Source organism: Neoarius graeffei, chromosome 8 (genome assembly GCF_027579695.1).
Source record: "Neoarius graeffei isolate fNeoGra1 chromosome 8, fNeoGra1.pri, whole genome shotgun sequence".
In the NCBI taxonomy this organism is placed as follows: Eukaryota; Metazoa; Chordata; class Actinopteri; order Siluriformes; family Ariidae; genus Neoarius; species Neoarius graeffei.
Window position 1 is genome coordinate 70,484,382 of NC_083576.1, and position 14,755 is coordinate 70,499,136.

At 39.5% G+C, this 14,755-nt stretch overlaps 1 protein-coding gene across 3 annotated transcripts; it reads left to right on the plus strand.

The window, feature by feature from the left end:
- The first annotated feature begins 265 nt into the window (after nt 1-265).
- On the plus strand, nt 266-14,061 carry LOC132890863 (troponin I, slow skeletal muscle-like). Of its 3 annotated transcripts, none has more exons than XM_060928160.1 (6): nt 266-307; nt 3,992-4,033; nt 6,469-6,600; nt 6,696-6,785; nt 13,162-13,335; nt 13,445-14,061. In XM_060928160.1, exons 1-6 carry the CDS (start codon nt 281-283, stop codon nt 13,529-13,531), a joined length of 552 nt encoding a protein of 183 aa, XP_060784143.1. In that variant the 5' UTR covers nt 266-280; the 3' UTR covers nt 13,532-14,061. The 3 variants fall into 3 exon arrangements, with proteins under 3 accessions (XP_060784143.1, XP_060784144.1, XP_060784145.1); XM_060928161.1 differs by lacking the exon at nt 266-307 and adding an exon at nt 3,697-3,723; XM_060928162.1 differs by lacking the exon at nt 266-307 and adding an exon at nt 3,757-3,774.
- The last annotated feature ends 694 nt before the right edge of the window (nt 14,062-14,755 follow it).

The window sequence follows — 14,755 nt, forward strand, 5'->3', positions numbered from 1 at the left end:
TCTGGCCTCGCCACACAGCTCACTCTCCCACTTTCTCACCGAGGTCAAGGTAGGTTTGGATCATGACTTGTCTAATAAGGCTAAATATGAGCTGGTGTCAAAGAATATTAGCTGGCTGGATTGATTATGATGCAACTATTATACTTACAACAACCTTGAGGACTTTGCAGGGGATAATATCATTTGTCTTGAAACCTTACACTCTGAGAAGTTAAAGTACTAAATTGGATTGTTCCTTGTTGCTGGGGTGGTACCAGTATGTAGGCTATTTAAGTATACCATGTACACAATTAGACCTGAAGGACCTTTTAGTCTAAAAGCTTTACTACAAAAATAATAATAATAATAATGATAATAATTAATGGTGCAACACATGCACCTTCCCAAATAAAAGATAAACTCTACATACTAAAGATAAAAAACATGGAGCCACTCCAGTGTCAATAATAAGTACAGGTCCTTTATTTCTGAGAGTCTATGTATGATATAGTAGGAATTGTACAAGGATTGTCAAGAGTATATGAGCATTGAACAGTTTGCTGAGGCTAATTTTGAGGGAAAGTGTGATATTAAATACTAGTCAGCAATCCTGAATGGAGGAATGTAACTAGACCCAAATGGCATCAGATTTACGCAATGAGGAGGTACACAATGTGCTCGTAGGTAAGCTTGATCATTGAATAAACTGTCCTTTAGACTGTCTATCAGCTAAATCTGCTCTGCATGTGGCACAAATTGTGATTTAAAACTCACTGTGAAATAATGAGACAGCTGAAAACTAAAGAGGAAATGCACATTCAGGGTCAAAGATAAATGTGTTAATTAAGCAGTTAATACAGCTAATTTGCTATTAGAACCCCAGTTTTGTTTGGTTTTTTTTCACTCTAATAAAACTATTTGAGTAATATTGTAAGCAAATATTAATACAATATTTTAAAAAACCCTCTTGTGCTTGATTGCTGCTGATATAACAATAAAATGTCTTGTTTAGTGTGTGTAGTTTCTTTGTTAAATATAAGGACATTATGTGGTTGTGGTGTACTGGGGTTGCCAGATCAGCATAAAAAGCAGGCGTTATTAAACATCTGGTATTTCTGAATAGTTCTTAACCACTTTGCCAAATGGTTCAGTTTTATACCTGCTGTCATAAATAAAAATAAAAAGTGGTTAAAAAAAACTAACCAGGAGATATAAAGCACTTCCTGTTTCTCTAAGCCTTTTAGGCAAATATGAAGGACAAGCGCAATTGTGCATAAAATTTTAGTATTTTCAACACAATTCAAATAATCAGCAAATGAACCCTTAAGTTTACAAGTAAACACGGCACATTGTTTAACCTGAATGCTTGACCTCAGGTCCAATGCTTCTGTGGACGAGTGTCAACAGGAGACCTTGGGGAGTCATCTCAAGACCAGGGCCGTAGCCAGGATTTTTCAAATACCGAGGTCAAACATGGCTAACAGCACCAAAGCCCCCCGGCACAACTTAAATAAATAAATAAATAAATAAGGATAGATTTGGTGGAGGACACATTTATTTTAACAATTCTAAAACTGTGGCACCATAACTGTGGTGTTTTATCTGACATAAAAGTAGAAAAGTAGTGAACTCTTGAACTGAGTATACATACCTAAAGTACCAGTTACCTAAAGTATTGACATTATTTACATTGCAGCATACACATGACAGAAAGGGTGTGAACTGCTGAATTGTAAGCTTTAGTATTACACCTTATAATGATAGTGTGAGTGTGAGTGTGTGTGTGTGTGTGTGTGTGTGTGTGTGTGTGTGTGTGTGTGTGTGTGTGTGTGTGAGAGAGAGAGTTTGTGTGTTATTTGTGGGTGTCTGTATGTGTAGAGACATTCTGAGCAGTAATGTAAAGGCATCAGTCTATCTGGCTGTCTTGAATTGAGATCCATTTGCATGCATTCTCTGAAACAGAATGTTCTCACCATTGCCTGTAATGTAAGTTTGGCTCACAACACATTTACTTTAACAATTCTAAAACTGTGCCATCATAACTGTGGAGTTTTGTCTGACATAAAAGTCAAAACTGAACGGAGTGTATTGCTCAGCTACCTGAAGTATTGGCATTATTTACATTTCATTATCTTAAATTACATTAGAATGTAGAGCTATTAGTTCTGTGTGAAGACTATGTATTAGAGAGAGTGTGTGAGAGTGTATTATTTGTGTGTGTGTGTGTGTGTGTGTGTGTGTGTGTGTGTGTGTGTGTGTGTGTGTGTGTGTGTGTATTTGTGTGTGTGAGTGAGTGAGAGAGAGTTATGAGAGAGAGAGAGAGAGAGAGAGAGAGTTACTCGAACAAGCCCGTTTACTCAGCCCTGCACAGGGCTGCCTGTGACAACGTAGTTTTGAATGTTTCTCAAAATGCTAACTAAAATGTAAGAGGCAATGAAAATGAAACGTTTCCTCTTGGAAAGTTGGCATGACACCGCTGAACGGTCTGCCACTGCACTGACAATATTTTCTCACCTTCCCTCCTTCTCTTTCCCTGCTCTTCTGTTGACTGTCCAAACCTTAATTTAGTTTGTTGCAACTTTTTCATTTTGCACTCGGGTAAAGCTCTATAATGCTATGTGACTATTAGCCTACGTTAGGTTAGGTATATGTGATATGTGATAGAGCGTAGACTACACCCTGCCTGTTTTATCCAAAACCCAACTTCCCCGGCCGACACTAGTATAGGCTACGTCGCGTGACGCTGCGTTAGACACGGCAATGATAGGGATAGAGGCTGAGAGATTTCAGATGACATTAGACAAATGTGAATTTTATTGGGGGGAAATACAGATGACGTGGATGTGGACGCTGCGTTTTACATTGATCACTACTCGAATTCAGTGTAGACCAATTTGAAATTTCTGAAAAAAATACCGAGGACATGACCTCGGTGTCCTCAATGGTAGTTACGGCCATGCTCAAGACCCTTGTATCCACTCCATTATTAGCTCTGATTTTTTGTGCTGGCATAATCGCCTGTCACTCACTAGCTGAAAGGTGTTGGCATGGGTGCAGTTTCTTCAACAAATGACTGACCTTACTAATTTTAAGCAGGAACTGTGTGTTGGATTATCTAAAAGAACAAGTAAAATGGGAGAAGAGTCCATAACCTTCTAAGAGTCTGACAACCTTCTTGGGTTGCAAGGACAAAAGAAAAACTGGTTCCTGTTGTATTGTTCCCTCTATTAAGATTTCAATCCTGGTAGCCAAGATTTTATGGTAGGCCTGGTTGTCATCCGGCAGCTTCAAGGCTGCAGCTGCTATCATATCTGGGACAGAGGAAGGAACGGTAGCAATGTTCAAATATAGCCAGACAGGAAAAATTATTGCAGCTCCTGGCCTTCAATTAAGCAACGACAATATAACGTGAACAAATATACAGAACAGGACAGAGAACATCATGTGCTACTCTACAGATCTATATTCGGTCTGTTGGAACTAAGATACAGTTGTCCTCATGGCTTTCTAAAATTTGACAGACTTGCTTTATGTCATCTTGGTAAATCAGCAACAGTAACACTGTGCTTTCTTTTTCTTCAAAGGCACAAAGAGAACTATGTCTGAAGGGTAATGTGACAACCTGATGCTGATTATACAATCATAACAATGAATATTAGTCAATGAAATGTTTATTCGATTAATCAGTATTTGCTCTCCCTTATTTTTTGTTTTCTTTTCCCCTTTACATACATGCACAGACCTGTAAGTTGAACCCTGAACTCTTCTACTTCTCCATTGCTTTACATTACAATGGCATGCAATTTTAAAAATCACTTTTAACCACGTTAAGTCCCAGGACCCATCCAGTTGTGGATTCAATTATACATTTAATTTCTCACATACCCGTAGTTACATACTATACCTTTTGTATTAGTTTAACTAGAGTTCCTCATTCATTCCTGGTAGTTATAAATACCATTCTTTCATGTTTCATTTAAACAATAACACATTTCCTTTTTTTCACTTTCAGAAAAAGAACAAGATCTCAGCCACACGCCGGCTACTCCTAAAAGTGAGTCCCATCCTTATAAACTGTACTGTATTTTTTTATGTCAGGAATAAAACATGACAGGGCGTGCATCCCGTTATAGGAAAATAATCCACAATGGGGTGTGTGATCCCGTCTTGAAGTGAATTAGTTTTCAATAATAGCACATCCAGAAATGTTTTATTTCTATTACGTCCACAACAAATTTTCAACTATTCATTCATCTCATCTCATTATCTCTAGCCGCTTTATCCTTCTACAGGGTCGCAGGCAAGCTGGAGCCTATCCCAGCTGACTACGGGCGAAAGGCGGGGTACACCCTGGACAAGTCGCCAGGTCATCACAGGGCTGACACATAGACACAGACAACCATTCACACTCACATTCACACCTATGGTCAATTTAGAGTCACCAGTTAACCTAACCTGCATGTCTTTGGACTGTGGGGGAAACCGGAGCACCCGGAGGAAACCCACGCGGACACGGGGAGAACATGCAAACTCCACACAGAAAGGCCCTCGCCGGCCCCAGGGCTCGAACCCAGGACCTTCTTGCTGTGAGGCGACAGCGCTAACCACTACACCACCGTGCCGCCCCCTCTTGAAGTTAATAATAATAATAATAATAATAATACTGTGATGACCTGGCGACTTGTCCAGGGTGTACCCCGCCTTTCGCCCGTAGTCAGCTGGGATAGGCTCCAGCTTGTCTGCGACCCTGTAGAACAGGATAAAGCGGCTAGAGATAATGAGATGAGATGAGATAATAATAATTAACCTGCAGCTTGTTATGTTGGAAAGTTTACTGACTGTTATAAAGCACTGATACAGGTGACTCCTTTCATAAATGTGCAACAAGTGTCTCTTTAAAGCAAGCTTCATCATATCCATGATTATATGATTTTCTTGGTTAAATAGCAAAACATTATTTTAACCTTAGGTTATGGAGAGCATCTGCCATACAATTCCATCTCAATGAATGGTTCCTATAGAGATGATAATGTATGTTATTCTATCCACATTCACTGGATATGAGCAATTGTACGCTCTGATTGGCTACTCTACTACTAGGCTATCTATCAGCTTGTATACCATGAGTAGAGAAAAAACAAAATGGCAGAGCACATTCCTGAACACCATGAGTTGGCCTAGTGGTTAACGTGTCCGCCTCTCGATCGGGAGATTGTGAGTTCTATTCACAGTCGGGTCATACCAAAGACCATCATAAAAATGGTACCTCTGGCAAGGCATGCTGCAATACAGATGCAAGTGGGGAGTCAAACTCTTGCGGTTACCAGAGGACTAGCCCCCCCCACTGTAACCCTAGCTATGTAAGAGGCTGAGGGAAACGGAGATTGGCGCTACATGGTGTGGGAAGGGACTTTGACGTTGCTGAACCAACTGCGGATGAAATAAAAACTCTACTTGAAAACAAGACCCACAAAAAAAGCAACAAAATATGGAATAAAAGTATTTGATGGTAAGAATGTATCTTTTTTATTTTTCAAGAATTATTATTATTCTAGCATTTTTCACAAACTGCTACTGTCATTTCACTGGTTTCTTTACATTCTAAATGGAAATGATTTTGTCAGATGTTTTGTGTAAAGTTTTTATTTATCGAATTTGCAAAAAATAAAAATAAAAATGCTCCATTCCTCAAAATCCAGTGAATGTGGATAGAATAAAGCAGTTATTCCACTCAAGCTCATCGTATATGGCTTATATCCAAATCAGTGCTACGCGCCTCATTGGCTATCAGCTCACGTACGACTCAATTTCGTGGAATGACTGTTAAATATAATAACATATTATTTTTAGTTGGCACTACTCTCAGAAATGCTGTCATAGAAAGTTAACCAACACACACACACACATATACACATATATATATATATATATATATATATATATATATATAGAGAGAGAGAGAGAGAGAGAGAGAGAGAGAGACCAATCAGAATCAAGAATTCAACAGCACTGTGGCACAACTCAAATGATTGCACTGTGTGCCTGGCTAGTGAATCTGTATTTGTTCAGTATCACCATCTCATCTCATTATCTCTAGCCGCTTTATCCTGTTCTACAGGGTCGCAGGCAAGCTGGAGCCTATCCCAGCTGACTACGGGCGAAAGGCGGGGTACACCCTGGACAAGTCGCCAGGTCATCACAGGGCTGACACATAGACACAGACAACCATTCACACTCACATTCACACCTACGGTCAATTTAGAGTCACCAGTTAACCTAACCTGCATGTCTTTGGACTGTGGGGGAAACCGGAGCACCCGGAGGAAACCCACACAGACACGGGGAGAACATGCAAACTCCACACAGAAAGGCCCTTGCCGGCCACGGGGCTCGAACCCAGACCTTCTTGCTGTGAGGCGACAGTGCTAACCACTACACCACCATGCCGCCCAGTATCACCATCTCACTGTTTAAATCTTTCTTCAACAGGGCAAGCTGCTGAAGAAGGCAGTGGCTATGCTTATAGCTGAAAAAGAGCAGAGCAAGCGTGATAGGGAGAGTACCCTAAACGAGAGCGTCCCTCCACTCAAACTGTCTGGACTGTCTGTACAGGAACTGCAGGTAGACACAATGTCTCACACGACTGCGAGTAGTGTATGTGATAGAGCTTTGTAAAATCCTGACTGCTGATTATTTCTCAAAAAATTTCTTCACAGGAGCTTTGCAAAGAACTGCACTGCAAGATAGGGACCGTTGATGAAGCACGATATGACCTTGAAATTAAAGTGTCCAAAAATGAAAAGGAGGTACTGATGAAAATTTACTAACAGGGCTGCAATAAAAACACATCAAGATAAGGTTTCATTTTCTGGCATCAACATCAGTCTATTTGTCTTAAAGTGGATTTTTGTGGAACCAATGCAACAGCACCACCAATAGAGTAGTTGTAAGAAATACAGGGTGTCTCAAAAAAAATTTACTCATTCAGGATCGTCTTCATTTAGAGTGTGGATTAATGTTGGAATGTAGGATTTCCAATGAACTCGCTTCAAAATGCAATGGGCGCTTGATTTTGGGATTCCTGTCTCACGAGCCATTTGTCGTACAGATTTCTGTGGGGATCGGTTGAGGGTTTCCAGCAATTGATTTTCCTTTGGGGGGCTGGTTGATGACCGTGGTCTTCCTGAATGCTCCTTATGGACGTCATGCACAGTTCCATCTGATTCAAACTTATCTCAGATGGTGCGTTGCATTGGTGAAAATGTCTTCTAAATTGTCTTTGCATTTCCATGATGTTTTCATGCTTCCAGTAGCACTTTATGGTAAATTTTCTTTCTTCAAAACTTGGTCGTACTTTGGCCAATATTAGGGTTAATTTGATCTGAAAAGAAATGAAAACTCCAATGAGTTATGAGAAGTCAAAATGTGAGTACATTTTTCTGGGACACCCTGTATACACAGAATGGTACAGTATGAAGAACAAAGGCTGGGGCTGATTTCTTTCTAGCCCAGACTGTAGATTCATAAAGCCTATCAGTGACAGTCGGATCAACTTTTTACACAGAGTGAAACTCTCCCTACCCTAAATTTAATCTATATTTGGGCTGGTATTTTTCACATGACATCTACAGTGCTTGAGAAGGCAGATTATATATATATATATATATATATATATATATATATATATATATATATATATATATATATATATATATATATATATATATATATATATACACACAAAACCCCGATTCCAAAAAAGTTGGGACAAAGTACAAATTGTAAATAAAAACGGAATGCAATGATGTGGAAGTTTCAAAATTCCATATTTTATTCAGAATAGAACATAGATGACATATCAAATGTTTAAACTGAGAAAATGTATCATTTAAAGAGAAAAATTAGGTGATTTTAAATTTCATGACAACAACACATCTCAAAAAAGTTGGGACAAGGCCATGTTTACCACTGTGAGACAGCCCCTTTTCTCTTTACAACAGTCTGTAAACGTCTGGGGACTGAGGGCCCGTTTACACGAGGACGCCGTCGGGTAAAAACGACTAAATATTTTATCGGAAGTGCCTTTCGTCTACACGGGGACGGCGTTTCCGAGGCTGAAAAACGGAAAAAATTGAAAACGCCTTCCAAAGTGGATAAGTTTAAAAACAGCCCCGTTGCATAGCCGTCTAAACTACCCAATACGCGAAACTCTGCTCGGATCTGCTCACGTCGGGTACGCGTTTACGTCATACATATGTCATATACTGTACATGCCAGCCCGGGAAGTAAGAAAGTAAGTAAAAAAGTAAGAGCATGTCTGATTACATCGATCCAACGGACCTTCAAGCTGCTCTGGCAGCTTTAATAAACGTCCAGGAGTCCTTCGAACACCTATACCGAATCTGCACATATACCGTTAATGAACAGAGGCGGGTATAGCATGCTCTTACTTTTTTACTTTCTTACTTACCATAGCCAGAGTAGTCAAAGCTTTCGTGGCGCAGATGTGCAGATCAGACAAGACGGAAGACGTTGCGCATGCGTGCAGACATAGCGGAGGTCTTTCACAGCACCGCCTGGCATGCACATCTGTGACAGAGCGCAATGCGTCTGTCACTAAACAGCGGTTCCTCCCGCTGGTCATGTTTCAATGGTCAAGTGCAATGGACTAAACCACAGTTGCAAAGACATTCCAAATACAATCTGTGTTGTATGTTTGTTGTGGGTTTGGTAATGGGGGCTTTACAAGTATGTTTTGTTACGAGTACATTTGTTACAACTTTTAGATATGTAAACCTGAAATGTTTGGTCCATGTGTTCATAGTAAAAGATGCGACACAGGTTTAAACAGCGCAAGCATTTATTAGTTTTCACTATAAACAATAGCGTGTAAAGATTCATTAAGTGTGCACGTTTAACATCTGAATCCTTTTCTGCTAGAGTTTATCTAACATCAGCCAGAAATGTTTGTAGCCATTTACCTGCTGTAGTCTTCCGGGTGCGGGACCAAAGCAGAATGCGGGTCTGAAAGCGCTTTTCAAGGTTTCTTCCGCGATGCGCGGGAAAGCAGCTCATTAGAGCGGAGAGAAATGGTCTAAAAATCTTACGTAAGTGTTTGTTGTAATATTTAAGGTCTGCACATTGTTGTAGGAGTGTAATGCATGCAGTGAAAATGTTTAGAACTGTTAAAATCTGTCTAGATGTGTTGATTGATTTTAATTGTGTTAAGACTGTGCCGTAGTCTTTTAAATATGCGCTGCACTGTTCATTCAGGAGATGGCCTCTGCAGGGAGAGGACGCGTGACTTGAGCTCTGTGTGAGTAATGCCAGAGTAGTCTAGCTTGCGTGGGCATTTTGTCTCAGAATTTTTTTTTTGGTTGGTTTTGTCATCAGTGTTTTTTTGTTTGTTTGTCCTGTTTGTGTTAACTGCCGGCTTAAGAATAAAAAGAAAACTATTTTTGTACAAGAATTTTCCTTGTTTTGCCCATCATTCTGACTGACTACTCCATCCGCTCGGCACACTCTATTACAACATCCAATTGAATTCCACACATTTATGCGTCACCGTATAGACGCAGATTTCCTCCTTGAAAACAGTCGTGTGGACGCGGAAAAAAGTGAGAACGAAAACGGACTTTTGCGTTTTTGTTTCAGACCGTCCCGTGTAAAGTGGGCCTGAGGAGACAAGTTGCTCAAGTTTAGGGATAGGAATGTTAACCCATTCTTGTCTAATGTAGGATTCTAGTTGCTCAACTGTCTTAGGTCTCTTTTGTCGTATCTTCCGTTTTATGATGCGCCAAATGTTTTCTATGGGTGAAAGATCTGGACTGCAGGCTGGCCAGTTCAGTACCCGGACCCTTCTTCTACACAGCCATGATGCTGTAATTGATGCAGTATGTGGTTTGGCATTGTCATGTTGGAAAATGCAAGGTCTTCCCTGAAAGAGACGTTGTCTGGATGGGAGCATATGTTGCTCTAGAACCTGGATATACCTTTCAGCATTGATGGTGTCTTTCCAGATGTGTAAGCTGCCCATGCCACATGCACTAATGCAATCCCATACCATCAGAGATGCAGGCTTCTGAACTGAGCGCTGATAACAACTTGGGTCGTCCTTCCCCTCTTTAGTCCGAATGACACGGCGTCCCTGATTTCCATAAAGAACTTCAAATTTTGATTAGTCTGACCACAGAACAGTTTTCCACTTTGCCACAGTCCAATTTAAATGAGCCTTGGTCCAGAGAAGACATCTGCGCTTCTGGATCATTAGATACGGCTTCTTCTTTGAACTATTGAGTTTTAGCTGGCAACGGCGGATGGCACGGTGAATTGTGTTCACAGATAATGTTCTCTGGAAATATTCCTGAGCCCATTTTGTGATTTCCAATACAGAAGCATGCCTGTATGTGATGCAGTGCCGTCTAAGGGCCCAAAGATCATGGGCACCCAGTATGGTTTTCCGGCCTTGACCCTTACGCACAGAGATTCTTCCAGATTCTCTGAATCTTTTGATGATATTATGCACTGTAGATGATGATATGTTCAAACTCTTTGCAATTTTACACTGTCGAACTCCTTTCTGATATTGCTCCACTATTTGTCGGCGCAGAATTAGGGGGATTGGTGATCTTCTTCCCATCTTTACTGTACTTCTGAGAGCCACTGCCACTCCAAGATGCTCTTTTTATACCCAGTCATGTTAATGACCTATTGCCAATTGACCTAATGAGTTGCAATTTGGTCCTCCAGCTGTTCCTTTTTTGTACCTTTAACTTTTCCAGCCTCTTATTGCCCCTGTCCCAACTTTTTTGAGATGTGTTGCTGTCATGCAATTTCAAATGAGCCAATATTTGGCATGAAATTTCAAAATGTCTCACTTTCGACATTTGATATGTTGTCTATGTTCTATTGCGAATACAATATCAGTTTTTGAGATTTGTAAATTATTGCATTCCATTTTTATTTACAATTTGTACTTTGTCCCAACTTTTTTGGAATCGGGGTTGTATATATATATATATATATATATATATATATATATATATATATATATATATATATATATATATATATATAGTCATGAGTGTAATGAACATGTACAATGTGGATTATTTAGTCCTTTTGCCCCCAAAATGCCTATTAAAACATACATTGTCCAATTAAAATACAAATGATCCAAAAAGAAAAGCTGGCATAACCATAAGTTTGGTCTTTTTTTATTTGAATAAAAGGAATGCAGCTTTTCTGTTGACCATTTTTCATATTCTGAGAAAACATGGCATAACCCCAGTATGGCAATGCAGACTTGAACCACTTAAAAACATGAATCACTCTTATTATGCCACTAATGAGAACTTCTGATATAAAGTATTGCTCAGTCCTAATAGTTTTATTATCGAGCTGCTGATAGATACAGTATTAGCTTTTAGCCTCCTATCTAACATCACTACCAGACATTACTGCAGAGCATTTTTTTAACATAGTTACTGGGAGACCAAATGGTCTCCCAGTGGTCAGATTTGGTCTCCTAGTCAATGCCAAACCAGCTTCACTGGGAGACCAAATTTTAAACCAAGTTATGTCTTATCATTTGGTTCAATCAGTTGCAATTAATTAACCAAGTACCTTGTAAGTATACATTTAACAAGGAAAATGAAGATCTATGTTATAAGATATACACACAAGATCATGTTGATTAAGAAAAACAAAACTAAAATTTGGTTGCTGAGATGGCTGATGTCAGAATCCAATGTCATTACTGTGTAACTTTGAGTGTCTTTGACATAACATGTGCTTGGTAATTGCTCTTGATAGCTGTGTAGTCACTGTAGTGTGTTTGCCTGTATGGTGATTGGTGAACCACTTTGCATCACAGAATCTGCCGCAGTGGTGCAGCCGCATGGACTCTGGGGCCTGTGATTGTATTGCCCAGACCAGCTGGTCTCCTAGTGGAAAATCCTTAAAAAATGCTCTGCATTACTGTGCACCAGTGTGTCTAAGGTTGGGCGAGTAATGAACATAAAAGCACATGTTTATAGGACAATGGACAACTTGGGTTCATTGCTATGATGCAATTCTGCTATGAAATAGTGCAGCGTTTGCATTGTTTACATTCATAAATGCAGTAGAGTAACTCTTCAGTTTGCTCTCACTCATTCATATGTTTATACGTTTATACAGGGTGTTTTTATGAGATATACACTCACTGGCCACTTTATTAGGTGCACCCATACACCTGCTGTTTTATGTGATCTAATCAGCAGATCCCTTGACAGCAGCACAATGCATAAAATCATGCAGATACAAATCAAGAGCTTCAGTTAACGTTCACTTCAAACATCAGAATGGGAAAAATATACCGTATATATGTGATCTCAAAGTGTGACTTTCACTGTGGCATGGGTGTTGGTTTGAGCCAGATGGACTGGTTTGAGTATTTCTGCTCTCCTAGGGTTTTCACACACAACAGTCTCTAGAGTTTACACAGAATGGTGCGAAAAACAAAAAACACTGAGTGAGCAACAGTTCTGTGGGTGGAAACAGATGCCTTGTTAAGAGAGGACAGAGGGAAATGGCAAGATTGGTTTAAGCTTCCAGGAAGGATACAGTAACTCATAAAATCACTCTTTACAACCATAGTGAGCAGAAAAGTATCTTCTGCAACAGCAGAAGACCACACTGGGTTCCACTCCTGCCAGCCAAGAACAAGTTCCTATTAAAGTGGCCAGTGAGTGTATATTAAATAGGTATTTTCTTATCTTCATAGTTGTTTGTGTCTGATGAAAGATATTGTTTGAAGCCTTTCTTCAGCTTGCTAGAAGAGACTTTGAAAGTATACTTGCATTGTTGATGAACATCATTGGCCTTCTTGCAGACGCTGACAGTAAAATCCTGCCACTGTGGGATTTATAGTGAAAGAACCCGAAATGCAGGAGCAGTACTCAGGACAATGTAGAAGTGTTTATGCAATGAGCCCATTGATTCAAAACATTGTTTAACTCTAAAATCGCAGGATCCAATCAGTAGGTCTAAACACACACTCGTCACTCTTGTAGCTATGAACTATGCCTATTACAGTCACTGTAATGAATAAATAGTTCATTGTATTTCCTAAATAATGAAATATCTGGTGAAGGGGTTAATCTGAAGATCTTCAGTAACACAAGCACTGTTTTGCTGTAGATCCAAATGCTGACGCAGAAGATTGGAGAAATAAAGGGCAGCATGAACAGAACCAAACTAAAGAGGGTGAAGAAATCTGCTGATGCTATGCTGGGGGCTCTGACTGAATCCAAAATGTCATCGAAGGCAGACTTTAAAGCCAACCTGAAGACAGTCAAGAAAGAGGAGGAGAAGGTAAGCTTTAAGATGATGCTACAGCAGGAGATCCGGTTTTCTTAATGAGTCAGTATCATGAACGTTGTGTTCAAGTGATTACTTCTCATTACGAGTTTCCTTCCCACAGAAAGAGGAGGTGACTGACTGGCGTAAGAACGTGGAAGCCATGTCTGGTATGGAAGGCAGGAAGAAGCTGTTTAATGCTGGTCAATAAAAAGTTAATAGATGCAAAAGGGTTTGTTGTAAACATGTTAGAATGGCTGAGTATAATATCATAGTTAAGCGACAACTGCAAACGCATAACAAATAGATGGCATACTCAAGAACAAGGTGCCCCACGATGAGACGAGATCCTTGTGGAAATGGAAGGAAATAAAAACTGTGCATATTCAATTAGCTTGTAAATTTATTCGTGATCTGCGACTTTCCATGTATTTATGACTGTAGATAAACTTTTTGTGTCCCAAAGTTGTGTTGTGTCTCAGAACATGTTGGTCTTTGTGTCAAACCAGCTGTTGTCAGCATCAATGTATCTGTGTTGTATATGTAGAAATACGTTGTGTGCATTGATCTAATCGATAGGTAAAATGAATCTGATTAGAGATAGATGAACTGTACTTGACCTTGAAGTGTTGCATTATAAGATGGCGAACATTGAAAACCTTTCCAGTCACTTGGAAATACAACTCACAGTGTAACGGCATTCCACAATTAAATAAAATATGACACGATATATTGATGAAACAGGTGTGGTTTGTTTCCATCTAGTGCTCTCATTTGAACACAAGATCTGCCTTCATTCAGAAAAAAGTGTTGTCATGTAGCTACTAAAATATACCAAAAGGTTTGATATGCCACATGTTGTTCGTCTATGAAACTATTTACATTGTGTCCATTTCTTAAAAAGTCATATTATTGAAGTCAGGTGCTACTCGATCAAAATTGGCTCATAATCATAAGCAAATTGAAACCACAGGATGAAGCTTGCACTGTTGGATCACATATTCATTGTGGCAGCCTTCACTCCTTGTAGGGTCAAACAATGGGAACATAGTTGACCCAGGTAAGTCAGTGGAGCTTCAAGAGGTCTTGTCTATTTTAGTGCTCCACTTATAAGAGGCCATTGAAGCCATAAAATTAAACCGGTATGATCTCATTGTTGCGTTGCCACACATTCCTCACTCTCTTGGGCTTTTCCTGCACAGATGAGGTATGTTTTCACAATGGTATTGAATGTTTTACTGAACTAGAATAAAGATTTGTGTATAAAATTAACTTCTAGAATCTGAGCTTTAAGAGGTCTGATTTTTCTCACCTTGCCAAGTTATTATATAACTTTCAGTGAACTTGAAGTTAAGTAACCACTTCGAACCTTTTTCTAATGTTCAACATTTTTCCTCTTTTTTTTTGGTTGTGTTGTTTATTTACCCCACACTGT